The 26,999-nt window shown below is 36.5% G+C and overlaps 1 protein-coding gene across 2 annotated transcripts in view; it reads right to left on the reverse strand.

Annotated features, from left to right (window-relative positions):
- Positions 1–1,254: 1,254 nt before the first annotated feature.
- LOC132279492 (calcium-transporting ATPase 10, plasma membrane-type-like) overlaps positions 1,255–26,999 on the reverse strand; it is a 31,135-nt gene continuing 5,390 nt past the window's right edge. The window contains exons 7-34 of one of the 2 annotated variants that reach the window (XM_059781480.1): positions 26,283–26,343; positions 24,729–24,799; positions 24,566–24,649; positions 24,400–24,477; positions 24,242–24,313; positions 23,938–24,021; positions 23,741–23,823; positions 23,540–23,630; positions 23,389–23,444; positions 22,951–22,993; positions 22,762–22,845; positions 21,638–21,775; positions 19,571–19,636; positions 19,387–19,485; positions 18,106–18,216; positions 17,638–17,808; positions 16,817–16,876; positions 12,076–12,240; positions 11,836–11,952; positions 10,778–10,876; positions 9,990–10,127; positions 9,775–9,875; positions 9,138–9,183; positions 8,646–8,780; positions 2,239–2,346; positions 2,048–2,139; positions 1,675–1,772; positions 1,255–1,568 (exon numbers count right to left, since the gene is read on the reverse strand). In XM_059781480.1, coding sequence (XP_059637463.1) covers positions 1,676–1,772; positions 2,048–2,139; positions 2,239–2,346; positions 8,646–8,780; positions 9,138–9,183; positions 9,775–9,875; positions 9,990–10,127; positions 10,778–10,876; positions 11,836–11,952; positions 12,076–12,240; positions 16,817–16,876; positions 17,638–17,808; positions 18,106–18,216; positions 19,387–19,485; positions 19,571–19,636; positions 21,638–21,775; positions 22,762–22,845; positions 22,951–22,993; positions 23,389–23,444; positions 23,540–23,630; positions 23,741–23,823; positions 23,938–24,021; positions 24,242–24,313; positions 24,400–24,477; positions 24,566–24,649; positions 24,729–24,799; positions 26,283–26,343 — 2,550 coding nt within the window. In that variant the 3' untranslated portion in view covers positions 1,255–1,568; position 1,675. Of the gene's footprint in view, positions 1,569–1,674; positions 1,773–2,047; positions 2,140–2,238; positions 2,347–8,645; positions 8,781–9,137; positions 9,184–9,774; positions 9,876–9,989; positions 10,128–10,777; positions 10,877–11,835; positions 11,953–12,075; positions 12,241–16,816; positions 16,877–17,637; positions 17,809–18,105; positions 18,217–19,386; positions 19,486–19,570; positions 19,688–21,637; positions 21,776–22,761; positions 22,846–22,950; positions 22,994–23,388; positions 23,445–23,539; positions 23,631–23,740; positions 23,824–23,937; positions 24,022–24,241; positions 24,314–24,399; positions 24,478–24,565; positions 24,650–24,728; positions 24,800–26,282; positions 26,344–26,999 lie in introns of both variants that reach the window. The other variant, XM_059781479.1, reaches the window with a different exon arrangement.

Below are 26,999 nucleotides of genomic sequence, written 5' to 3' on the forward strand. Positions count from 1 at the left end.
TTATCATCTATACAGAGTGCCTGAATATTTTACCTTTTGTCCATCCTATTGGAATGCATCTTGTGTGATCCTTGGATCTCACGGAGAATTGCGTTTTTGAACTTTATTACAATTGACAGTGGCGATCGGTTATTCTTCAGTGATGATGATGAGGCTATTTCACTATCGCCTGCCCGTGTTTAAAAAGATGTAAAATTAGTTCAGAGTCCCAGGACTGATTCTTGTATGGACCTTTAAAGGTGGTTCTGTGACAATGAGAGCTAATTGATTGGGGAAAAAGCTTATCATATGAAACTCGGGTCTCATTGAGATGGTCCGGGATGAGTTATCATAGCTACATCACGTGTTAACCTTGTCTTTTTGCAACTTCCATTCGTTTGTGTTTTTTAGGTGTCATGGCATACAGCATACATTCACAATGCTGCTCATACTGGCTGAAGTTAGGCAGTTTGGTTTGAATTTCTTCTTTGTAGCTCCCAGACGCATGATTCACGTTTTCATATTTAGGGTGCTGTAAGATCCATATTGCAGATAAGTTTTCCTTTTGTTCTGTAATTGCAATTATCGATTTGGCTTGCTGAGCTGACCATTGTGCATTAGGATGTCATATTCATGTTTTGAGTTAATTAGATGCAATTAGTGGTTCAAAGCTTTTGATTGTTTACCTGTCATTATGTGAAATTGGTGTCTTGGAATTGAAGGAAAAAATAATAATAATAATAAAATAAAAATAAAAATAAAAATAAACTATTTCTGACCTTTAGTTTTGGTGTATTTAGTTTAGGTCCTTCAAACTTTGAAGTGGATGATTTATCGCCATTCTCTTCAGGGTGTAACAGGCACACCAGGCTTCAAACTTCGGGAGTCGCTAGTTATTTAGATAATTTATCAAAAAAAAAAAAAAAAAAAAAGATTAAAAAAATGGAATTTGTTTATAACTTGTAAACTACTGGTCTGTGGTAGGAAGAAGAATTAAACTTCTGACATTCAAATCCTATCAATCTCTTTCTTTTTCTTTTTTTCTTTTTTTTCTTTTTTATATGGATAAAAATGTAAATGTGCTTCTAAATGCGGTAAATTAATTTTTTATTTTTCCTGACAATGGTTAGTAGGTAGTGATAGTTCAGTCAAGAACAATTCCGTTGATGAGATCTAGTTATAGTTCAGCCAAGAACAATTGCGATTCCATCATGTTTATCAATTTCTATGAAGTTTCTATTAAAATTGGAGCGACTCATTGCTGTCATTCTTCAGTTTCATAATCACAAACAAGTACACATTTTCAATAAAGAACAAGATTTAAGTACCCAAACATTTTTTTGTTCAAAAGGAAGCACAAAAATTGAAAATGCAAAAACCTTGAAAAATGGGAGTATAACATACATGACGTATCAGGTGTTCAGTACTGTAAGTTAATTTGGAAAGATCCATTGACAACCATGCCTATATAATAATCTCTCTCTAATAATAATAATAATAATAATAATAAACCTCATAAAGCAGTAGTTTAGATATTGAACATGTAGATGTCACACAGTAGCCTTGTTCCTTTCGTTCCTTATGTTGACCTATAGAAGAGAATAAAAAATGTAAAAGGATATGTGAATCACTCAGCAGACACAAGCATATCAATTGATTCTCAATAATCTAAAATACAACGTAGCAGGTTTATACCTCAAGAAGATCTGTGTCGATGTACTTTTCTTGTGAAAAGTTCACAGAAGGGCGTCTCTGGGACAGGTATCAATTTCCCAATCATCGCAAGAGGCCAACTGGTTCCAAGTGAAAAAAGAAAGCAACTCATCATTATATAATTACTTTTAGAAGGCTTATTATTGTATGAGTAGTAGTAGTAGAACAAAGGCTTATGATGTTTGCAGTTGAAATGAACAAATTAATGATGAGCAATACTGGTACATCCCAAGCGTGGAAATAAGGGGTTAGGGGAGGTGTAATCAAGGGTTGGTCATTTAGAATGCTCCAACTACATCTCAGAAGACTCGAAGAATATCATTAATATCAAAATTACCAGTAGTAATAAACTAACCTGAAAAAGCCAATTGCAATGGAAACAAGCCATAGTTTCCAGCTAAGCCGAACTGTTGAGGTAAATTTTCCAAGGAACATGATTATAATGACCTGATAAATAAAGACAAGAAGATATGTTAAATCATGCAAGTAAAAACCAGTAGAGAGAGAGAGAGAGAGTGTGTGTGTGTGTGTGAGGGAGAGGGAGACCTGAAAAACAAGAGTTAGGCCCACTATCCCCATGAAGAGACTGTTTCTAGTGACTCCCATGAAAACATTAATTTCATCAGGCTTCCGAGCATTAAATTCATTGAAAATCTGCAAAATCAATGGTTAGAAAGTTTTCCATCCGAAGAGGAGGGGGTAATTTTATGATATATCTCATCCCATGAAATCATATCAAGAACTTTAGGTTTAAATGTAGCAGTTGCAAAACACCTAAGCCCAATTAATTTTACCAACAAGACATACTCACAGTGTGACAGATTCATATTAAGCTTCATTTATTGACCATAGCATCTGCTCCTAGAAAGCTTTTATATCTCAGGTTTGGCACAGTTGACATTCAGTAAACAGAGCTCAGGTGTTTTGCAACTGCTACATTTAAATACTATAGCTTTTTATGGGACACACCTAATATAAAACATGACGCGTCATTATAATAACTTAATAAAAAAAAAAAAAAATTAAAAATAAATAAATAAGAAGGGTTAATTAAGCATCTACCATAGAAGTGGAAAATAGGATCAATTAACTTTCATGCAGTGACAATGAGAAAGAGTTAGGAAAATCTCATTATCCTGTAGCATCTGAAAAAGAGATGAGTTACTTGTCCATCATTGGAGCTCAATTTGCTTATAGAGCCAGAATGGGTCTGTTAGAATGTTTATATCCTCCATAATATTGGGTCCTAATGTAATTACCCATAGTAGTTAGGCTTATTGTGTAATTAAGCAATATTGTGTAATTAGGGTGTATAACCCTTGTTCTTTATATAAGCCTCACAAGAGAAGGCTGAATACAGTACACAAAATATACATCTCTCTCTCTCTCTCTATCTCTCATGAATCTGAACATGGTATCAGAGCAATATAGATTCATGGGTGTGGGAAACGATAAGTGTGTTGCCCTTGTATGAGATTGGACTCGCGATTGGAATCGCGAGTGTGTTTTTGGTGTCTCTGCCGGAAGTTCTTGTCACCGGTACGCTAAGAAGATCACTTGTAGTCGTCATCGTCCTTCGTCGCCGTCAGATCTGAAGCCCGTAGTCGTCGTTGTCAGATCTGCAGCCTCTTTCGTCGCCGTCAGATTTGAAGCCCCTTGGCCGCTTATGTTGTTGCCGTGTTGATCGTCAACAAGCTCGCCGACATCAACCGTCATTTGCAGAGGTGAGGCTTCATCGATTCGTCCTTTTTCTTGGTCGGAAGTTGTGGAGGTTCTGATTCGGTGTGGTGTCGCCGCTGTGTGCTTGCCGGAGTCTGTTGGTGGTTGTGAAGAAGAATAACCTTGTTTGGCTACGCGGCTATGCTATTCCAACCCTAGTTTACTAAAACCGGGATAGCAGAGACATGGTTCTGATCCAACCCGGTTGCCCAGATCCAACCCAGTTTCCAGATCCGACCCGATTGCCGATTCTGCATTTTTTTTTTTTTCCCATGTTCGTCTATTTTTTTTTTTTATCTTCTCTATGGCTTCTAGTTCAGACCTGTTATCTTTTAGTTCCTTCAATCCTCCCATGACTTCAGTCAAGCTTAATGGAAAAAATTACATCTTATGGGCCAAGTCAGTGGACATTTTCTTGAAAGTCAAAGGCTTTGGTGCTCATTTGGTTCAGGATAAACCCAAAAGTAGTGATGCTGATTTCAGTTCATGGGAACAAAAGGATGCTCAGATCATGTCCTTAATGCTGAATTGTATTGAATCTCATATTAGCTCCAACTTGTTATATTTGGACACTGCCAAGGAGATATGGACCCGACTCCAACAATTATATTCCGGTGCTGGTAATATAACCAGAATTTATGAGGTGTGTAGACAATTTTTTGATCTCCAGCAAGGGACTCACAGTTTAGAGGAATACCTCTCACGGGCAATGGGACTTTGTGAAGAAATGAATATGTATCAACCCATCACCTCTGATGTGAAAAGCATGCAGCAGCAACGTGAGGATTTTAATGTTGTTCGGGTTCTCACAGGATTGTCACAAGAGTATGAACCTGTTCGTGCACAGATTTTGGGGAGCCCTGCACTTCCCTCTCTACCTGATATGTTATCTAGACTCCAGCGTGCCACTTTATCTAGTGGCGCTTCAGGAGGTGCTTCCTGTGGTGTCACTGCTTCTCATAGCAGTGAACGTTCTGCCTTAGTTGTGAACTAGGGTGGCTTTCAGTCTTCTCGTGGTGGTGGTGGTCGTTTTACTCGTGGCCGTGGCCGTAGTCGAGGTAGAGGCCGAGACTCAAAACTTTGCACTCGCTGTGGTCTTACTAATCACACTGTCAATTACTGTTGGGATCTTCATGGGAAACCACCACCTTCTTCCTATGCACATCAAGTGACTTCTAATGATGGGAATTCTTCTCTCTCTGACACACCCACTGCTCCACATGTGGCTGTTAAGACTGCTATGGTTACGATTCCCCGCGATGAGTATGCTCAGTTTCTGTCTCAACAATGGCCTTCCACCTCATCTTCCATGGGGTCCTTGGCCCAATCAGGTAGTGCCCCTGCATGTCTTTTGTCCTCTAGTCAGAGTCCCTGGATTCTTGACTCTAGCGCATGAGATCACATGACTAGTAGTTCTCATTTCTTATCTGATTTTCAGTCTGTTCCTTCCTCTCAAAATGTTACTCTTGCTAATGGATCATCAACTAAAGTTTTGGGTTTGGAAACTATTCATCTTACCTCTTCTATGTCCCTTTCCTCTGTGTTATATGTTCCTCAATTCCTTTTTAATTTGTTGTCCATCAGCAAAATTACTAAATCTCTTCACTGTTCTGTTACATTTTATCCCACATGTTGTCTTTTTTAGGATCTCAAGACGAAGAAGAGGATTGGTATGGGACATGAAGTAGGTGGCTTGTATTACTTCGATCTTGCACCATCTCCCACGGCTCTACAATCATCTTTGTCTTCTTTCCAGTTGCACTGTCGTCTCGGCCACCCATCACTATCAGTTCTGCAGCGTTAAGTCCCCGGTCTTAGTCGTGTTGAGTCCATGTCTTGTGAAACATGTCAGCTTAGTAAGCATTGTCGTGTATCTTTCAAACCAAGGGCTAATAATCGTGTTACTAGTCCTTTTCAATTAGTTCATTCAGATGTATGGGGACCAATAAAACATATTTCTATTAATGGATTTCGTTATTTTGTGACCTTTATGGATGATCATTCTCGGATGACTTGGTTGTTTTTAATGAAAAATCGTTTTGAGTTGTTTTCTATTTTCAAAATATTTCGCAAAGAAATAAAAACTCAATTTGGGTGTTCCATTAAAGTTTTACGTTCTGACAATGCCAAAGAATATTTCTCGGACCCATTCGAGACTTATTTTCATGCTAAAGGCATCATTCATCAATCCTCTTGTACTTATACTCCGCAACAAAATGGAGTAGCTGAACGTAAAAATAGTCATCTTCTGGAAGTCTGTCGTGCCCTTTAATTTCATATGCATGTTCCCAAACGATTTTGGAGTGATGCCGTTCTTACGGCATGTCATCTTATTAATCGAATGCCCTCATCCGTGTTAAACGGTAAATCTCCTCATTCTGTTCTATTTCCCGACTCCGTATCATTTAATTTGACTCCGCGAGTCTTTGGCTGTGTGTGTTATGTCCATAACCTTGGACCCGGTCTTGATAAACTCGACCCTCGTGCCACTAAGTGTGTTTTTCTTGGGTATTCTCGCACTCAGAAGGGCTATCGTTGTTACAGTCCTCATTTTCAACGCTATTTCACTAGTGTTGATGTAACATTTTCTGAGTCTCTCCCATATTTTTCTGATTCTACTACTCCTCTCGATATTACTTCTGAGCCACCTATGTCAACGGTTCCATCTTAGTTTCCTATTTCCGCACCTCCTCGCTTTGTTGTCCCTTTGCAGGTTTATACTCGACGACCTTGACCGCCTACTTTGCTCCCTCCATCTCCTTCAGAGTCTTCGGATCCAACGCCTTTACCTGATGATTTGCCTATTGCTCTCCGTAAAGGTATTCGGTCGTGTGTTACTGCATATCCCATTTCTAACTTTGTCTCCTACCGTCATATTTCATCATCTTTATCTTGTTTTTTTATCCAAAGTATCTGCTACTTTTGTTCCCAAGACTTTGCAGGATGCTCTCTCTGATTTGGGTTGGCGACAAGCCATGGTGGATGAAATGGATGCCCTTCACCGTAATGGAACATGGGAACTTGTTCCTTTACCTCCGGGCTCCACAACGGTTGGTTGTAAGTGGGGCTACACAGTTAAATACCTTCACGATGGGTCTATTGAGCGGTTGAAGGCTCGTCTAGTGGTAAAGGGGTACACTCAGACTTATGGTGTTGATTATGATGAGACTTTTTCCCCTGTTGCTAAGATTTCTTCTATTCGAGTTCTTATTTCCATTGCTGCCAATTGTAACTGGCCGTTGTTTCAATTAGATGTCAAAAATGCCTTCTTACATGGTGACCTGGTTGAAGAGGTTTATATGGAGCAACCACCTGGGTTTGTTGCTCAGGGGGAGTATCGTCACACTGTTTGTCGCCTTAAAAAGGCCCTGTATGGATTGAAACAATCTCCACGGACTTGATTTGGAAAATTCTCTGAGGCGGCATTAGAATTTGGTCTTAACAGATGCCAGACTGATCATTCGGTATTTCACCTGCGCACTAAAGCTGGCTTCATTTTTCTTGTGGTGTATGTAGATGATATTGTGATCACAGGTGATGATTCTGTAAGCATTGCTAAGTTGAAGTTGTTTCTGCAAAATCGATTCCACACTAAAGACTTGGGTAAACTTAGGTACTTCTTAGGTATTGAAGTTGCTAGATCCAAGGAAGGTATAAGTTTATCTCAACGAAAATATGTGTTGGACTTGTTAGAAGAAACGGGTATGTTAGGTGGTCATCCGGTTGATGCTCCTATGGATTCAAATACAAAACTTGTATCTGATGAGGGTGATCTATTTAATGACCCGGGCAAATTTCGTCGCCTTGTTGGGGAAATTAATTTATCTCACTATCACTGGACCTGATATTTCATATGCAATTAGTGTTGTAAGTCAGTTCATGGGAGCTCCTAGAATGCTACATTGGATTGTTGTTCTTCGGATTATCTGATATCTCAAGCAAGCTCCAGGTTTTGGGTTACTATACAAATCAAATGGTCATCTCAGGGTGGAAGGTTTTACAGATGCTGACTAGGCTGGTTCTCCTTCAGATAGGAGATCTACTACAGGCTACTGTACATTTGTAGGAGGAAATCTTGTTACGTGGAAAAGTAAAAAGCAAACGCTGGTAGCTCGATCTAGTGCTGAAGTTGAGTACAAGGCAATGGCTCATACCACTAGTGAGTTGACATGGATACAACATTTTCTAAAAGAACTTGGGTTGAAAGTTGAAGCTCCTACTCCATTGTTCTGTGATAACCAAGCAGCTGTTCACATTGCATCGAATCCTGTGTTTTATGAGAGGACCAAACATATTGAGGTTGATTGTCACTTTGTTCGGGAAAAACTATTAAGTGGGAGCATCTTTACTCCATTTGTGAAGTCTGAAGATCAACTAGCTGATATGTTTACCAAAGCACTGGGTCATAACCGGTTAAGGACTATCTATTTCAAGCTGGGATTATTTGATATATATTCTCCAGCTTGAGGGGGAGTGTTAGAATGTTTATATCCTCTATAATATTGGGTCCTTATGTAATTACCCATAATAGTTAGGCTTATTGTGTAATTAAGCAATATTGTGTAATTAAGGTGTATAACCCTTGTTCTTTATATAAGCCTCACAAGAGAAGACTGAATGCAATACATAGAATATACATTTCTCTCTCTCTCTCTCTATCCTTCATGAATCTGAACAGGGTCAAGCACCGATCATCAAAAAATGGACTCAGATCAGTTTAAACCTTCGATATTCAGCTTAACTAGGGCCATACTATGGGACCATTCATATAAGATTTTGACCAGAAACGAAAGAGTGGGTGTAACATTAATATTTAAATCCTCTAGCACACCACTTCACGTGTGGCCGTCTTTTGGTACAACCCGTGTTTCAATTTTAATTATCAGGGTGACGGTGAGGTTTGAACTATGGACCTTACCTGCTTTGATACAATGTTAACCACTTAACCACCCTCTATTCTAAAAGCTTAAGCAATTAGAGAAAGTCTAGCTTTAATGTTTAAATCCTTCAACATGCCCCTCACGTGTGACCTTTTGGTCCAACACGTGTTTCAATTTTAATTATCAGAGTGACGGTGAAACTTGAACATAGACCTTACCTGCTCTAATACCAACAACCATCAATAAAAGCTTAAGTTGTTAGAGAGAGTGTAACTTTAATATTTAAATCCTCTAACAACAAATAAACTAGTCATTTTTCATTTTCATTTCTTTTATTCAGGTCAATAAAATTACCTGACAAAGGACAAAAGCATTGAATATCAGTGTATTCTTCACTTTGTTGGCATGCACACCGTCATCATGCTCTATACTGAGGAGGCTTTTACCTCGAAAGTTGAGGGCAAGCAGGACAGTCACTTGATAGAAAGCCTGTAATAATTCAACCACCATCAATTTTTGTCGATCATGAAGAATAATAATGTAGCCAAGAACACTTAATTTTTGCTACCTCAAATTATGAAATTTCAGTAGCAAAGAATAGTCGCCATAAACCACTGAGCCCTTGACCTAGGAGGCAAGACCTCAACCTCCCCAAAGGAGATGTTAAGAGTTCTAGTCCAAGTGGGGTAAAATTGGTCTATGTGTCGCTTATTTATCCAAAAAAAAAAAAAAAAAAGAAGAGTTACCGTAAATCTAAATGAAAACATAGATGTTCCTTCTTTACACACTTTTTCAGAATTAGAGATTACACATTATTGCTAATGATCGATTGGAGACTGAGAATACCTGTATTAGTAAGTTCCTCCACATGATATTTGTTATCAGAGGTTCCCTGACAAAGACCAAAAAGCAAAATGATCAGTGCAATCTGCTTATCAACCAGTGAACAAAGGAAAAACTGGATAGGAGGAAAAAGTACCAATTAAGATTTGGCCAAAAAAATTGCAGTTAAAGAAAGTTTAACAAAATTACAAATATGCAAAAAAAAAAAATGAAGTCCAGTGGTAATAGAATATATGTCAATCTTATTCTAAAATGTGTACAAATGATGTGGCTGAGAAAACATATAGACTCGCTAAAGTTAAGAGAAATCGAGGGTTCTACATGACCCTCTACTCTAATATTCTAGCCTACAAACTCCAACAAGCTCTCTAATGTTCTAGAATCCTCGATCACTCTACAACGCTCAACAATTCTCTCATATAGTGCAAACGCCATACAGATTCCTCCTGCTCGCGTGTCGCCTACGTCACGCCACCTCCCTGCATATTGATGGGGCGTGACATTGGGCTCAAGCCAATACTGATGCTTAGCCAGCTCTACTTAGATGATACTGAATCAAGACGAGATAAAAAAGCAAATTGTTTCACATGTCGATAACAACATATATTCCCGCAATTTCGACAATCTAAAGAGGTCTAACCTTTGACCGATTGGAAGCCTGTGCATCAAATGATCCGTTGGAGGTTCAGTGGCCAGCGCTAGCGCTCCAAGAGTATCCATAATAAGATTAACCCAAAGAAGCTGTACAGACAAAAGAAGAGGGCAAAATATGGCATCAACCCACCCAGACATGCACAGAGATAGACAAACTCACAACCGGAAGGAGGGAGAGGGAGAGAGAGAGGGAGAAGATACCTGTACTGTGTTTAACGGGACACCATCAGAGGAAACTGCAGCCACAACATTAATTATAAGAGCAGCAACATTAACTGTGAGTTGAAACTGAATGAATTTTTGAACATTCGCACAAACAGATCGGCCCCATAGGACAACCTGCATTTGACAGACAGAATCACTTATTGACGTTACAAGCTTCTTATTCTTTAATGCCAAATTTGTGATTAATTTTGAGCCTCCAACTGATTTAATTAGATTGAGACACTCGAATACAGCAAATAGAGAAAAAAGATTTTCCTAGACAAGTAATTTCCTGAGTCTCAATTCCACTCAGGTGCATGTCAGTAAGAAGAATAGCATGGAATTGTGGATTCAAATCAGGATGGCTAAGGAGTAAAATACTCTTAAGCGGTTGACGGATAATTTCTAGGACCTCAAACGCCAACCTTCCATAAAAATCACATCTCTAAAGAATCAAATGATATAAAATAATTCTTTAAAGATATTTCCTAAATCAACTGTCCATAATTCCTAGAGACAACTTGCGTAGATATCTGGGTGCAGTTAAGTTTCAGTAGGTCCTAGTATTGACCCTTGAGTGGTACATGTGCCATTGTGCTAGTGAAAAGAAAAAGAAATAAGTCATTACCCTGTTTATGTCTAACAGAGCAGAAATTAATACCTCGTTGATGCTGTTCAGATTTTTCAAGAGGCAAAACTTGGTTCCCCTTTTAGGAACGAAATGCCTCTCACAGGAACAAGATTCATCAAAGTGATCCCTACCAACCTACTTACGTGATACTAACCTTTACTACGGAAGCAAAGCTGTCATCCAATATAATGATGTCTGAGCTCTCTTTTGCAACTTCTGTTCCTTGGATACCCATGGCAAGACCGATATCAGCCTAAACTCAAAGTAATTGCAAACCAATTTAGGTGAATATATCATAAATAAAATTAATATCTTTTTTTTCAACTGGGAAAAAAAAAAAAGTTTATACCTTTTTGAAAGACAGATGAAACTATTAAGCAAAGTAAAAAAACGCCATAACAAACTGACAGTTGAAGTTTATCAACCTGACCAGGAGTTGCACATCTAGAAAACCTGTAAAGTCTCACCATTTATGTGTTCCATAGGTAATTTATTAAACAAAAACCTTGGTTGAGATGTGGAAAATTGTTTGAATGGCATCCAAAATGAGAATAGGGTATAACTGTAACTGTGATGTTGTGGCCCGATTTTGGTACCGGGTAGCGTTGCGACCTGCTTATGACCCGTTGGATGAGCTTTGTGTGGGCCCAAGCCCACCAAAATTTTGACCTGTTTTTGCTCATGGGTCGTGGACCCTAATTAGTCTCTTGTAGCCCGATATATAAGAGCGCTTAGGGTTTGGAGTGGTGTAAGGGAGAGACTCTGAAATTCATACAGAAACAGAGTGAGGGGCTGACAACTTGTAATCTCCGATTTTAGACATAGTGAAAACTTTCGCCGGATCCTAACCGTAGACATAGGTTGTTACCGAACCACGTATAAATCTTTGTGTGGTGTATTTACTTTTCTGTAGTGATTCTTGATTCTATCTTGGGTTTGTTGCGTTTGTCATAACAATAACAATTCTTCTGGCTGACAATAAAGAAAAAGAGTTCCCTTGGCTGTAGTTGTTGAACATATAAATTTTAATGTTTCAAATTGATAGGATATTATATTTTGCAAGATTAGTGAACTGTAAATGGAACACATTAACAATGGAACCTGCATTTAAAAAAATAAATAAATTAATAAAAAATCTGCCTTGTCTAATTGCACAAGATCAGATTTACATTATACCATCCACCCAACGAGTCCATTGTTATCCTGTCATACCTCATGTAGTGCAGGAGCATCATTAGTGCCATCTCCAGTTACAGCAACAACATGTCCCCTTTTCCTCAATGCTTGCACAAGCAAGAGCTTGTCGTTAGGAGAAGACCTTCCCATTACCTATGCATCAAATGACAATTAATACTAATAATATTTATTATTATTATTATTTTGGTTTTCTGGACACATTTCATTTCAGTTACAAGTTTATGCACACTATCGCAGTACAAATTGAGATAATACCAATATCTTCTCAGCAATTTCTTGTCTTTGCACTTCTGACAAGGCACGAAATGCCTTCCCTTCAATGAGATTTGGCTCAGCAGCATCTGCCTCTGACCCTAGTATCCCACATTCTAGAGCTATTGATCTAGCTGTCTGAAGATTGTCACCAGTGACCATTCGTACCTGTACAAGGAAATTTTTTCCAACCAATTGTATCAGATGATACAATTTACAAAACTATATCTATAATATATATGCATATATCACCAAATTAATCAACTTATTTCATATGAGCTAGCTAAAACCTTGAAGAAACCTCCTACACTAATAAATAAATAAGAAAACCTTTCTAGTCATCAAATATGCAATTAAAATCAACATATGGTGCCCAAGAAAGTATCTCTACAAATGCTTGAGAAGAACATGTTCAGTTAATCAAAAAACCATCAAAACGTCAATGAGAGATAAGTCTTCTTATCAAAAGCTTAATTGCATGTTGCTGTCAATTACTTTTCCGAGAAATGGTAAATTTTACTTGGCTATAGAGCAACAAGAAAACTAAATACAATGTTGAAAACTGATTTTTGAAAAAGTTTCTAGCTGTGGGTAACAGGGTTCTGTTGTGGAGATGGATGTTATATGCCTAGGCATATGAAGACCTGGAAGAACCAGGAGAAGTTTGTGGTTTAAACACCATTTCAAAATGTGGTTAAACTTGAAAATATCGAGTAGTAGGGGACACAAATTTAAAGGAAAATGTCGGTACGGAGGACAACTGGTGGTGCACCCGCCAGAAAATCGTTGCCAAATTGAGATGCTACCACAACATTAGAAGAATATCTGCCATTGATTTGGAGCATGCCAACCATAATGTGGCAAATGTGACTCTCACCCTAGGCATCAAGCTGTAAACTGCTAAGGAAACACCTTGACAAACACACAAACTCAAAGGCCATAAACCCTAGCATCTGAACTAGCTCATGTATTTTTTCCCGTTTGGTTTTCCATTCAAAATGTCTTGCCTTTTTTTCTGCTTTGTGGTTATACATTTTTACTTGATTGATTAATTGGTTAATCATAAACACAAAGTAAAAATTACAACAAATTGCAATTGAAAATTTGAATAATGACCAACCAGAAAAAGAGAACAATTCATCCCCTTCCAAATCTGTTATATTAGATTCCATGCATTACTCCCAACATCACCTTAACAACTAAGGAAACACAAAGTATCTAAGAGGACTTAATAACTAAAAAAACACGAAAAATCTGTGTCAAATACACACAAAAGATCTCTGCAAAAACATCATCGTAGCAGCCATAGCATTCTAATATGATTGCAGCCCTTAGGGTCTATGACTACTATAGGTTTGTAGGCCAGCCTGTGCTCTGCATCACGAAGGCTTAAGGATGAACTGGTTTGCAGTCGCCACAAGAAATTGGTTAAGGGAGAACATAGATGAAATTTGCAAGGTCCTTAGCTCAAGCTGAGTGGATCAAGAAGAAACTAGCCAAGGTTAAATCTATTGCTCGCCTTGGAGTAAACATCCAAATAATGGATAGGGATCTGGTGCTGGAAAACAAATAGTGGCATTAGTGGTGAGATATCGCTAGGTAAGTGTATTGAGGATGGCTTAGAATTATTCTGTTCATTTTGCTTATTTATATATAAATTTGTAACGTTCCCATATATAATAAATTTTGATTCTAGGAAACACGGACACGCCTAAAATGGCAAAGAATCCGTGTCGGACACCGACAAGCGCCGGACACGCCCCGACACGTGTCGGGCACGCCAAAAAATGTGTCCAAATATTTTATATTTTTTCGAATATTCAGAAAAGCCATGGACACGCTTCCGACACTCCATGGATATGTGTCCGACACGCATGTCCCATTCTTTGGGGATTTTTAAGAAAGTTTTAGAAACAAATTTTAGAGTTGAAGTGTAAATATTAGGAGTTGTTTAATTACATAATTACTTAAAAACTTGTTGGACACGCTTCCGACATGCCATGGATATGTGTCCGAGACACGTGTCCCATTCTTTGGGGATTTTTAAGAAAATTTTAGAAACAATGTTGAGTTGAAGTGTAAATATTAGGAGTTGTTTAATTACATAATTACTTAAAAACTTCTTGTTTCATAAAACAATTTTATATTCAAACAATTAGATAATTATTCTTATATTTTAGTTCAAAGGTTCGAACTCTTGCACGATCATCTTTGACTCTTTTGTTGTCCCACCAACCAAGCTTTGCCACCAGTGAATGGTCTCTCTATCTCTCTCTCCTCTTTTCTCTCTTATTCTTCATCCTCCTCTTTTCTTTCTTCTTCTTGTTCTTCACAAACCCTAAATACTTCTTTTTTTCCTTTCAAAATAAATTTCTTTTTGGCCCTTTTTCCTTTTTCCTTTATTCCCCATGAACTTTTTTCTCTTATATGGACTCTTACTTTTATTTTTAACTAAGTCCTAATTCTTTTTCTAACAAAACCCTAATCCTCTGTCTCTCTTTGTTTTTTCCCTCTCTTTCTTAACCCTCTTTCTTTTTCCCAGCAAAACACTTTTTTTTTTCATTATGAGATTGTAAAAAATAATATTACTTTAATTTCTTAAAGTACAACATCATATATATATATATAATATATTTCTTATTTGCCGTGTCCGTGTCCTAATTTTTTAGGATCTGCCGTGTCGCCGTATCCGTGTTGTGTCATATCCGTGTCCCATATCCGTTTCCGTGCGTCTCAAAATTAATGAAATTGAAGAGACTAATGAAATGGAAGCAAATGATTGACAAAAGAAAGGTATTCTCTCCATTCATTTGAATACATGGGTGGAAGAGCCTCAGCTGCAAAAACGAAGGAGAACGGTGTGCCTGAGTAAGTTTTCTCTTCCAGAACCAGTAGGCCCAAAGAACAAGGGAATCTGTTCTGTGCAAGTTCAAGGGAAGTCTAAGAAGGTCCTACAAATACTTTTAGCAAAGTCATGTAAGTAGCTTCTGCATGTCCATTCTCTCTAAGATAATAATAGGATATAGAGTTGTAATGAGTAATGTTTTAAGATGCAAGAATTTTTCAGACATGTCTGGTTATGAAAGGGTATTGTTATGAGACAGAATCACCCAGGGGATACAGAAATGAAATTTTATATTTTCGGACACAAAATTAGAAAATGTCAACCCAGTTGTTCATCTCAAAATCGATAATCCAGATGTTACCTTTGGCAGCTGACTAGCTTGAGCCATGAAGATACGATGTCCAATAGTAAGAAGGATCACTGTAGAGAGAGCACGCAAGCCTACCACGTAGACATGCGAGATTGTCATGGAGTTGACGGTGGGGCTTTTCTTGCATATCTAATCCATTCAAGGTGAAGAAAGTTCTTCACGGTGTTTATTCCCCCCGATACTTAGTTTTGTTTGACAAATTGAGGACCATCTAAACTCAATACTGACAAAAAAGTAAATGTCTTATAGATAAACCCTCTACAGAAGACCTGTCCTAGTGAAGAAAGGATCAGGGAACTTATTCTTAACTGTCATGGTACCTGCACCATCTTAGAAGTAAAGATATCTCCATAAAATAGTTCATACACCAACTTTCAATCCAAAAGAGAATGTACAGTATTGCATTATGATTTGTTTCTAAATTCCTAACATATGGACAATCATTTAAAAATGTTTACTGCCTCTTTCCCCACTAATCATATCCTTCCCATTGCATCCGGCTTTTCATGAATTAGGCAAAGCATATCCTTTGCTTTGCTTACGTTCCATTTGCATAACTAGAAGACAAAAGAAAGGATTTGATAACGATGGTTATGAAACAAGAAAAGGAAGAGAAGTTACCATGCATAGTATCTGGATAACTAAGAGGAAAAAGAAATGGTGGTAGCCCTTCATCATTTTTTAAAAAGATGGCGAAGAGAAAAAAGGGAAATGATTGTTTTATTCTGTGACTAGTAAGGACTAAGGACAAAAAAAATCACTTGTTTTAAAAAATAGCGGCAGAATGGGTAAACACTAACTCTCCTATCCTTTCCTTGCATAGGAAGGGGATAGCAAAATCACTATTCAAAGGTTAGGTATCCCTCATCATCCTTCCAAACCCTCTCCTTTCTTTCCTCGTTGGTAAAACAGATACAAGATAAGCTATCCCTCCTTATCTTCTCCTTTCTTTTCTCTCCGATGCCCTCACTCCAAATGAGGCCTTATGCAAAGCAATGGGCGAGGAGACTCAAGTTGCGCAGTAGTAGAGGACTACATGACTCGATAGAGGAAGATATCCCCTGCACTATGAAGATCTAAACCTGCATAAATCCTTTTTAAGGATAGAGTAAAACGATGTCCTTTTGAAGATCTAAACCAGTGTAGATCCTTTAGGTACAACAATCCCCAGATTGCGGGTAGTGAAGGAATCGGGATAGTGGCTTATAGAGTGTAGAACAGAATCAATAGACGGTATCAAATTTTTTAGAAGATCAATTGTTTGATACACTGACATGAGAATAAAATAGAAGGTTATACTCATTAATTTAAGGCTACAGTAGTGCTGGTGGGCAATGGATGGCATCCAACAAGCAATCATGTTAGTCCCCCATAGTAATTTAAAAGACAAATAAAACAATATTATGTAGTATACAAGAAATAGGAAATCTTCACACTTCATTAAGGTTATATAGTATATAAATCACATAATCATTAACCTTCACAAATTCTATATGTGATCAGTATATAAATCAAAGTACAGAAAATACCTTAACACCAGCATTGGTGCATAATTGAATGGAATCTCTCACATCAGGCTGACAAGGATCCTGCGTCACAAAATATATACATTAAGGGTTGTTTAGTACTCTCTTGTAATCCAATATGTAAGGGCGTTTAGGGTTTGGAGTGGGATATTGAGACACTGAAAATCACAGAAAAGAGAGTGAGAGCGAAAGCTAGCATTTGGGGGCAGAAACTTGTAATTTTCAGATTTTCGCATAGTGAATTTTTCACCGAATCTTCACCGAGGACGTAGGTTTTGCCGAACCACGTAAATCTTTGTGTTCTTTGTGCATGGCGTCTTTATTTTCTGTCGTGTTTCGTGAATATTTTGTGGGTTCGCTGCATTTGTCGTAATAATTTTAATAGTAATTAATCTATTTCCTTGTTTTCTCAACTCTACTCCTTTATCATACTCTGTTTCGTTGGTTATCTTTTCCTCCCAAGTAGAAAAGTTTATATCCTTCCTCAATCTCTCCAGCTTTTTCACCTCTCCGCTTAGTCTCTTGTAAGCAAATTATGTTTATGTTCCTTTGTTTTAAGGTATCTACTAATTCATTACACCTACCGGTTAATGTCCTTATGTTCCATGTTGCTTTCCTAAGTTTTGTGATATAATTTTGTTTTGTTTTTTATTTTATATAACTAAATAAATAAATAATAATAATAATAAAGAAAAAGATGGAGATAATTTTTAAAAGAAAAAGTGAAAATCAAGATCATGGTACTATTTTGAAATAATAACAAATTGCAATCCAGTTAAAAGATGTCCACCTTGCACACAGAACAAACAAATGATGAATAATACCTTCAAACCAACAATAGCTAACAATACAAGGTCATCCTCAGGTATTTTCCAATAAGTCAGTTCTTCTTTAGCAGTTGGAACTTTTGCCACTTGGTATGATCTGTAAGCAATAGCAACACAACGCAAACTTCGAGCAGCCATATCTTCAATAGCCTTTTTAAACAAAATCGCCTGCGGATGAACACAAATTTCAACCCCACTAACTTTAGGGGAAGACAGTTATACATCATGTATTCATTAAAAGACAATCTTGACACAATAAATAATGTTAAATCAAGATTCAAGTAAACATTATAAATTTATGAATTTTCAAAATACAATTTATTAACCGATCAAAAATCTTTTAAAAAATATAAAAAATCAACTATCAGACAATCATCTAAAATTCATTTCAAGTCCAAGAAAGCTTCAAATTCTTAACCATTACCGGCAACACCATTTAATCTCAAAAAATATACTTTTTCCAACCTTATGTTCATCCATTGGAACCATGCAATCATTTGCATCAATGTATCTTGTACACAAAGCCAAAACTATCTCAGCAGCACCTTTCCAATGAATATGAACTTCAGAGTCAGGCTGTAAACATTACAAAAATAGAAGAAGTTCATGAATAACATATTGTATTGTTGCAACTCACAAGGGCAGAGTATGACTGATATGAATACCTTTGTAATTCCATAACTTCCATATAATGTATCAATATCATTCGTAATTGTTATTGGACCACAGATACATTTTACAGCATTTAATATAATTTTGTTTTATCACAATGCATGACACCATAGGTTCATTGCAATAAAACATCTGGATCTGGTATTCAGCCAGGCTACTTTTCTAATACAAACACAATGCATGTTTATAATATCTTTACATTAAGAGTTTCAACATGAACGACAATTTATAGCACTTGTCATGATCTTAATTTCACATTCAGGATAGTAATCTACAGCTTATTGATTTCCTAAAAATTATTTGCAAAAATACAGTAACTTTTCTCTATTCTAATATAACTAGATGAGGGTGTCAGCAGATACCCAATTATCGAACCTACGAAGGTAGATGAGGTGGTCAAGGTAATGGCTTAAGAAACAAACATTTCAGGTTTGAATTTCTCCCGGACTTGTCACTTATCTAATGCAAGTGGTCTGGCGGGTGATTGAGTCATCTAAAGCACAAGGTTTTCTGAGACTTGCATTGTTAGTTTTATGATACTAGGGTGTTATTAAACGAAGTATCTCACATAAGTTTCAGTTTCTGGAATTTCAGAACGGGGAGAAGCAATATGCAACCAGAAACTAGTTGAGAATTGCACAAGTAATTTTTGTTGTTTACTTTTACTATTGCCCAATATCTTCTCATCCAACAACTTCAAATGTTCAATAATTTCAGTGCTGACAAAAAAAAAAATTCTAGATCTTCTCCAAGCAATCATTTGACAAATAGCATCACTAATCATGAGATAAAAACCAACTACATTTGATTCATGACTTTATCTTCACTCATTGATTAACTTAAATTTTTTTCAGTCAACAAATCCTGTTTCCTCTTGAACTATTTTTCAAATTTCTCCTAGTCACGTCGCTTGAAATAATGAAATCAAAAGCATACAACAAATAAAACCTATTTCCAACGTGACAACAAAAGAAAAATAGATGTGCCATGTTGAAGTACTATGATAAAACAAAGGATATGCAAGCAAACAACACAAAGGTGATCCTTTTTGAGTAAAGAAAGCAATTCATTTACCAGTTTAAGTGCAACACCCACTCTTTTTTTCTCTGAGTTGAAGGGAAAAACATGGACAATTGAAGACTCTGATCTGACAGCATCAAAATTCATTCCAAGCTACAAAAAAAATTAAGATATTGTCTAAAACACTTTTTTATATTAAAAAAAAAGAGCAATGATATAGAAAAATCGGCAAAAGTACATTGACCCCCCACTGGAGAATGGCCTTTTCTGTTGGTGATCCCGAAATATCCACATCTCCATCACCCTGTCGGACATCAACAAGAGCAACTGATGATAGAATCAAATGCTTCAACACCTAAAATTTATTAGTGATAAGAGAGGACTCAACAAATATACTGTACAATAAACAGGACAATACAAAAGAAGCACACAAAAGTTCCAAGATCACACTAAGAAAGGACCTCAACAACATGCTCTAATGGCTGGACGGGGCCCCAGTTATAAAAATCCAGCGCAATAGCTAAGACAATCAGCTAGGAATGACTAGTAAAGACCAGGAAAAAAGTACACCAAATTTAGTCCCTTGAAACATGCAAGACCTTAGAACTAATTAACCTAATACAGGGAGCAAATATGCAAGCAACATTAGCTAAACGACATTTTGTAATTGAAGGAACAACAAAAAGTAATAGTAGACTGCCATATTCTTTAGAAGAAACTCAACAAATATTTATATATATGAGCTCTAATAAAATGCAATGCAAGACAAAAAGGGAAATAGAATAAATGAATTAATAGTCGCCGTCCTAGCGCTAAACATTTTATTATACAAGCAAATCTCCAACTTCCCAAGGGGGCAATCCCAGCATTTGCAATAAAAGGCATCTGAACGATATTTATCCTGCACTTGGTCGGAGAAAAGACAAGAGGACAGAAAAGGAGGGGGGGTGGGCAGGGTTCCATTGTTTGATAGAGGGAGGGGCGAAAGTATGAAAGGGCGGAGGAGGTATCCCTTATAACACACCATTTTGTTTCCATCCAAAATTTGGTAGGAAATAGGAGAGAAAAAAGAAAATATTCTCAATAATATTGAAAAAAAATCACTAGCATTAATTTATATATTTGCGAGTAGATTTGTGTAAGATAAATATATCTCATTCCTCCCCTTCCAATTAACCAAACAAAAGGAAGGATGAACATCCTCATGTCCCTGGTGACGCCTCTTCTATCCCTCCTCCTCTCCCTTTCACTTTTTTTTTTTTCTCCATCTCTCCCACCAAAATGGGGGAATATCTATACGCCGGTCACAAGGGACGGAGCCAGGAATTTTTTTCAGGAGGCATATTGAATGTGATAAAAATAATAACTCTTATGACCTGCTTAAGTGCATGCCTATTTCCGCCCTTGCTTAAGTTAACAGGGTTCATTATATGCCTTTTCTTAAGCGTACATCTGGTTGACCAATTAACTGTTATGACCTGCTTACTGTAAGTTATATTTTTGCATAATCCAAAAACACTGACCTATATTATTGACATATATCAAGTTATATGCAGTGATGCTCTCACATTCAATAAAATTGTGCAAGTGTTTCCCACCAAATTCTCCCAGGTATTCTACAGTAAGACAAATCTTCAGAGCATCGCTGTCAATTTTCCTCAAGTTCCAATAACATCCCAAAAATCAAAGAAACTGGGCTTACTCAATTCTCATATATTTTGGACACAATATGATCCATTAGAAAAGAATCTGAAATAGTGGTTCTCCACTGCCTCCAGTTTATAATCATTCCTAACTGCATAGTTTATCCTATCCAAGTCCAAAAAACAATTCACCACATTGTCAAACTATTTTTTATTAAAGCATATCAATAATTCCAAGCAAGGTCAAAATCTGATCCTCGTGGGGGAAAATATATATATATATATATATATATATATATATATATATATATAATATACTTTCCAAAACTTAATGGTGCAAATGTTGAATGGGATTCTTCAAGTTCTTTTGCATGAGCCGCATTAATTGCATACGACTTAAAAGAATTGCTGCAATAATTAAGAGAAAAAAAAAAACCTATCCAAGGAACTATCATTTCAACCAGCACTAAGATATGCCAATATAAATATCAGATTATTAATCACAATTCATGTATAGGGAAAAACGTTGCTGTGGAATGATGCACTCATATTATAATTTTCAACTTAAAATCTCTAAATATCAATGCAGAAGTTTCAAGCTAAATGACAAATTGACAATAAACTCCAATTTAACAAAATAAATACATAACTCTTTCACCCACCTCAGTCATAAAGACACTCCCAGTTGTATTCTGTGCTACACCTTCAATAAGCAGCGATTTAAAGGTAGGAGGAAACAGTGACCTATCGTCCGGAGAGTCGATTTTATTTCCACCAATATAGGCCTCAACCACAGTCATCTGTAACACAAGAAATTTTGTGACAATTAGAGAAAAGGGTGGGGGGAGGAGGCCTTCTCTCAATCTTCACGCAAACAAACAAAAAAACCTTCCCGATCCTCCAAAATGACCTCTTGCATTGATGGTGAGTTTCATGTCACACACTGATGGGGAACGGTGTGTGATGCGCACACATGAGCTGCACGTGTTCCAACGTTACTTTTGGAGAAGAGGGAAAGAGAAATAAAATTAAGGATTTTAGTAATTTAGGGTTTAATTATGCTTATTGTTATATTTGATCATGTTTGAATTTTAGGGTTATTTTGGTATTTTTATGTTTCAGGGTTTGCTTAATAATTTGCCTATTTAAAGGCTTCTTTGTAATTTGAGAACTCAGTTTTTTGGAATATTGAATATTATCGTTGAGTTTGCGAACTCTATCTCGTTGTATCTATTCTCCCTCGTGTTCTTGCTGTTCTTAATCCCTCAGTCTCTCTAGCCTACCTCCTTCAGTCTGATTTCTCATTTCATTCATCTATTTTCTCACCTCCTTCGTCAATCGCATCTCATTTTCTCGTTCTCATCCCCTTCTTTATTTCTGGTTACTATTTACACACTACTTGTCCTGCGTCACACACACCAACTAAACATCAACTGACAAAACAAAACAAACAAAAGGAAAAAAGAAAACATAGAGAAAGAAAGGAAAGAAAACAAAGAATGTCTAAACATTCAATTGACATCAACCTCTAAGCAACTAAGACCTAGATAGATCTGATATTATATTAACATCTTCTTGGGACCTCTCAATTTCTTCAAGCCAAAGCACTAAAGCGGTTCTTAATGAAGACTATATTTACACGTTGCAAAGATCCTTCCCCAAGTGAACTCAAAAATAAAAGAAAACTCATTGACCAAAAATTGAAACCATGAATTGTCCACTAAAAAACCAAATTTGGAATAGTAGAGAAGCAAAATACGTGCTCAAGAAACAGCACAATAATCACCTCATTCAAAGTCAAGATCCCAGTTTTATCGCTACAAATTGTAGTTGCAGAACCCATGGTTTCACAAGCAGAAAGCCTCCTGACCTGCAGTTCAGTAGTAGTAAAGCCACAGAACAAATGCACGTCTGTATCAATGTCACTACCAGAAAGTCTGAAAGTCTGAGAAGAAAAAAAATAAAAAATGCATACCAAGGCCTTGTCTGCCATCATTTTTCTCATTGAGTAGGCAAGTCTGTAATACAATTATGAAATGTAGGAAATAAAATTAAAAACGAAAATAATGATAAGAAATGAAACAAACATACAAACAAACAAACACAAAGAAGCATCGTTAAGATGTTAGAGGTAGCACCGAGACGAGTTGGGCATGTACAGAAAAAACTAATGATGAAACCAGTAAAATCTTAAACATGCTAGAAGAACTAGTAGAAATTTGAACAAGGTTGACATGGATAAAAAGTGGTTTTAAACCAAAAAAAGGTTGATGATTTATTCTTCAGAAAAGAAAAAAAAAAAAAAAATTACAGTATTTGCGTAAGGAAACTCAGTCTTACAATGCTGAATACAAATTATGTTCAACAAAACTAATAAAATGAAATTAAAATACAACAGAAAGATCAGACTTACGTTAATGTAACAGCTAAGGGAAGCCCCTCAGGCAGTCTAACCATCACAATTGTTTCCTACAATTCTTCTGCCATTGGTCAGAAACTCAAAAAAAAAAAAAAAAAAACACGCACACACATATATCAATTTGTAATCTTAAAGGGAAACATACTGCAACAATGATTATGGCGTCGCCAATTTTAGTCCTGCCAGCAACAAATTGAATACTTCCATCTGGATTTTTGGTATGCCCAGTAAAGTATCTGTAGATACTCAAATTTATGAGCATTATATATCAAACACTTTATAAGACGAAGGTAGAGAGAGGAGAGGGCGGGGGGGTGGGGGTGGGATGAGGACATCAAATAATTACCTGATAAGACCGGCACACGAAACATAGAAAGCTACTGCCAGTCCAATGACACTAATCAATGTTGAAACTCCATTTAAACGTACCTATCACAAGTCATTCACAAATAGTCTTTTCTAATCAGTCACTCAAAGATAAAGTGTAGAGACAGGCTCCAATTTTAACCATTTAAATAAGGTTGCATATTTAAATAGATGAACCTGCAATGGTGTTTCTTCACCAGTATCTTCTGAAAGACTTGCCATTAGCAACCCCCATTCTGTATTTATTCCAACACCTGTTACCTAAAAATAATGAAAACATATAAGTTAGCATATTTTAGCAAATGAAGCAAGCCACACAAAACATAGAAACTATAATTGAACATTAAAATAATTTAAATATCTAATTTAACTTAGTCATTCATGTCATTGGCATGCATTGCATAGATGCTATTTTAACTGATATAGATTGAAAATTACATCCACAACCAAAAACATAAAATAATATAGATTGAAATTTTACCAGCATAAAGCCATAGCCATATGCAACTTTGCAGCCAGACATTAGAAATGGTGCCTTCGCATGCTTGTCAACCTACCAAAAAGGAGATCATGCTAGTGAATTAGGGAAACAAAAATATAGGATCAGCATAGAACAATATACTAGGATAGAAAGCTTACAATCTTGCTCTCCCCAGTCATGCTCGATTCATCAATTGCAAGAGAGTGGCCAGAAATTAAAATTCCATCTGTAGGGACCTGGGGTAGAATTGAAGTACAAAAGTTAGTAAAAGCATTGGAAATGCAAGGGTCAAACACAGTGAAAATATGAATTTATGCCATTCACCTGATCACCAATTTTAAGAAGCACCACATCACCAACAACAAGATCAAATATTGAAACCTCAACTCTTCTACCACCTCTAATGACCTGTGTATGCATACCTTCAACGGTGAGGAAAAGAAAAACATTGTAGGTCAATGACATTGCCAAACTGCATAAGACGTACCTCCAAATGCATATTCTGCTTCTCCTTGCTTAAAGCTTGGAATTGACGGGATTCTCTATAATCACTTGTAGCTTCAGGATAAAAAATAAATAAATAATGAAAGAAGTTGAGAAACTAATATGGCATTCAGTACAATGAAACAATGCTTATGTTTTTCGTTACATCCAATAGTTAAGCAAATGCAAGACATAGCATGATGCAGAACATCCATTAAATACATCAAAGATGGTAATTAGAAATACCCAGATTTATGCGTCCAACTGTGACCCAGTAAATCATCATCAATTGACCAATACAACTCAAGATGCAAGCATGGGAAACACATTTTTAATGGCATCACCAAGGATAACTGATAACAAATCAAATATGCAATGATAGCTGTATTTTGTGAAAGCCAATTCCTTTCTGGAGAGTCTATATGAATATGACAACCAAAGATGACAGCCCCTCAACTTGAACTACCAATCACACATGACAATTATGCTGTAGAAAACTGATTTTTATCAATAACAAAACAAACCAAAATAAACGTAACTGTAGAATTCCAATTTCAGCATTCCAGTAAACAAAATACATACAGAAAAGAAACTAGGTTAGTACACAAACAAATAATGTACAGCCAGCATAATATAAAGTTTTTTTTTTTTTTTTTTTTTTGATAAGTACCAGCATAATATAATGTTAAGAAAATATAAGAAAAGACATGGGGTAGTGTAGTGGAAGAAAAGTACTGGAGCAATACGGGTGGGTGAACTTCGAAGAAAGTTACAATAACGCATGCAGTAGACCTTTGGAAGAGCATAACGTGAGGGTGAGAGGAGTTCAATGAGCATACAAACTCCATTGTACAGGACAGCCAGCAGGGGATGTAGGAAAGAACTAGAAAACATAAAATAATGCTTCCTCCTGTTAGGTTCATGGTGCAAAAAGATACCAACATTTTTAAGTTTAGGGCTTAAAAAGAGGATAATAAGATTGGAAAATATTTCAACTGGAAAGGATCAGAATGGCTTGGATGTAGGGTTTCAAAGTGACAGATAGGTAGATTTTCAAACTGGTTTTGGTTAATTAAAGGTTGTAGGATAGATTTTTTGGAATAAAAAAGTAACTATTTTGGGAAGCACTCCATGATAACAACGCTCGTCAACCAGTTAAGGTCAGACAATGATGATGATGAACCTTTATAAAGTGACTGCTAGCATATGTAGCTGACTCTTAACTGTTGCATTACAAGGACTCAATGTATGGTGGACAATTAATTTTTATTTTTTTTAAGTTATATATGGTATACATTACCCCCGTTATGCCTTAATGTGTCGTAATTATTTATTCTTCAGCCAAAAGTGATAATGATGGACAATGATGCATACAAGTCAAACCAACTATAACTGCACAAACCTCACTATCAATATGATTATGAATCTCATTATTCAATCCAATATAAATTACCCACATACCAAAGGTCAACTATATGAAGCATAGAAGAATCTGGATAAATGTATGCGTGGAAAACTACGCAAATTAAATAAATATTCCAATGAACATGATCAATACCTGTAATGATTATAACAATGATGACCGCTAATGTGATACTCCCTCCATCATACCATCCTTCCTTAATACCATACAAGGGAATACTTAATTCAGAGATATGAAACGATATTAATTTTAAGGGGAAAAACGAAAGAAAAGAATAGTCAAGAAATATGGTTTAAATTTTACAAAGAAGTAACCTTGCATTATAGAGTGGCCTAAAAATAGAGAAAAATTTGTACAACAGATTATGAATAATAACTCATAAAATACAAGGTTGGAAGCTCCTAAGCGGATGTTTACCAAAGCTAACTCATAACTGACTGACTAGTTCAGAGATTTAAGTAAAGCAATATCTAGCATTTCTGTTTGGGCTTTTTGTCTTTGTACAGTTCTGTTTTGCTCTTTAATATGGAAAAAAGAAGAATATATATATATATGCACCAACTAAGATCATTGTCAGACTTTAAAGATGTTCCAACACCACTGTAACAATGTGACTCTGTATGATTCTGTAGCAGGAAGGCAAATGATAATACCACAGAAGAAAAGAAACAATAGAAATAGCAGACTATCCGAGCTTCAATACAAATGCTTTCTTTGGTGAGTTGTTCAAGGATTCCTGCTCACATTATGAGACATTAAAAGATCCATGCTGCCAAACCAAATAATAAAAGTGAAAACGATGTTACATGATGTAAATTGGAAACACCTATTAAAATTATCAGCTAAACGATG

Source organism: Cornus florida, unplaced genomic scaffold, assembly GCF_030987335.1.
Source record: "Cornus florida cultivar Cherokee Brave unplaced genomic scaffold, ASM3098733v1 CherokeeBrave_3.0.0_Hap2_Chr10, whole genome shotgun sequence".
NCBI lineage: Eukaryota > Viridiplantae > Streptophyta > Magnoliopsida > Cornales > Cornaceae > Cornus > Cornus florida.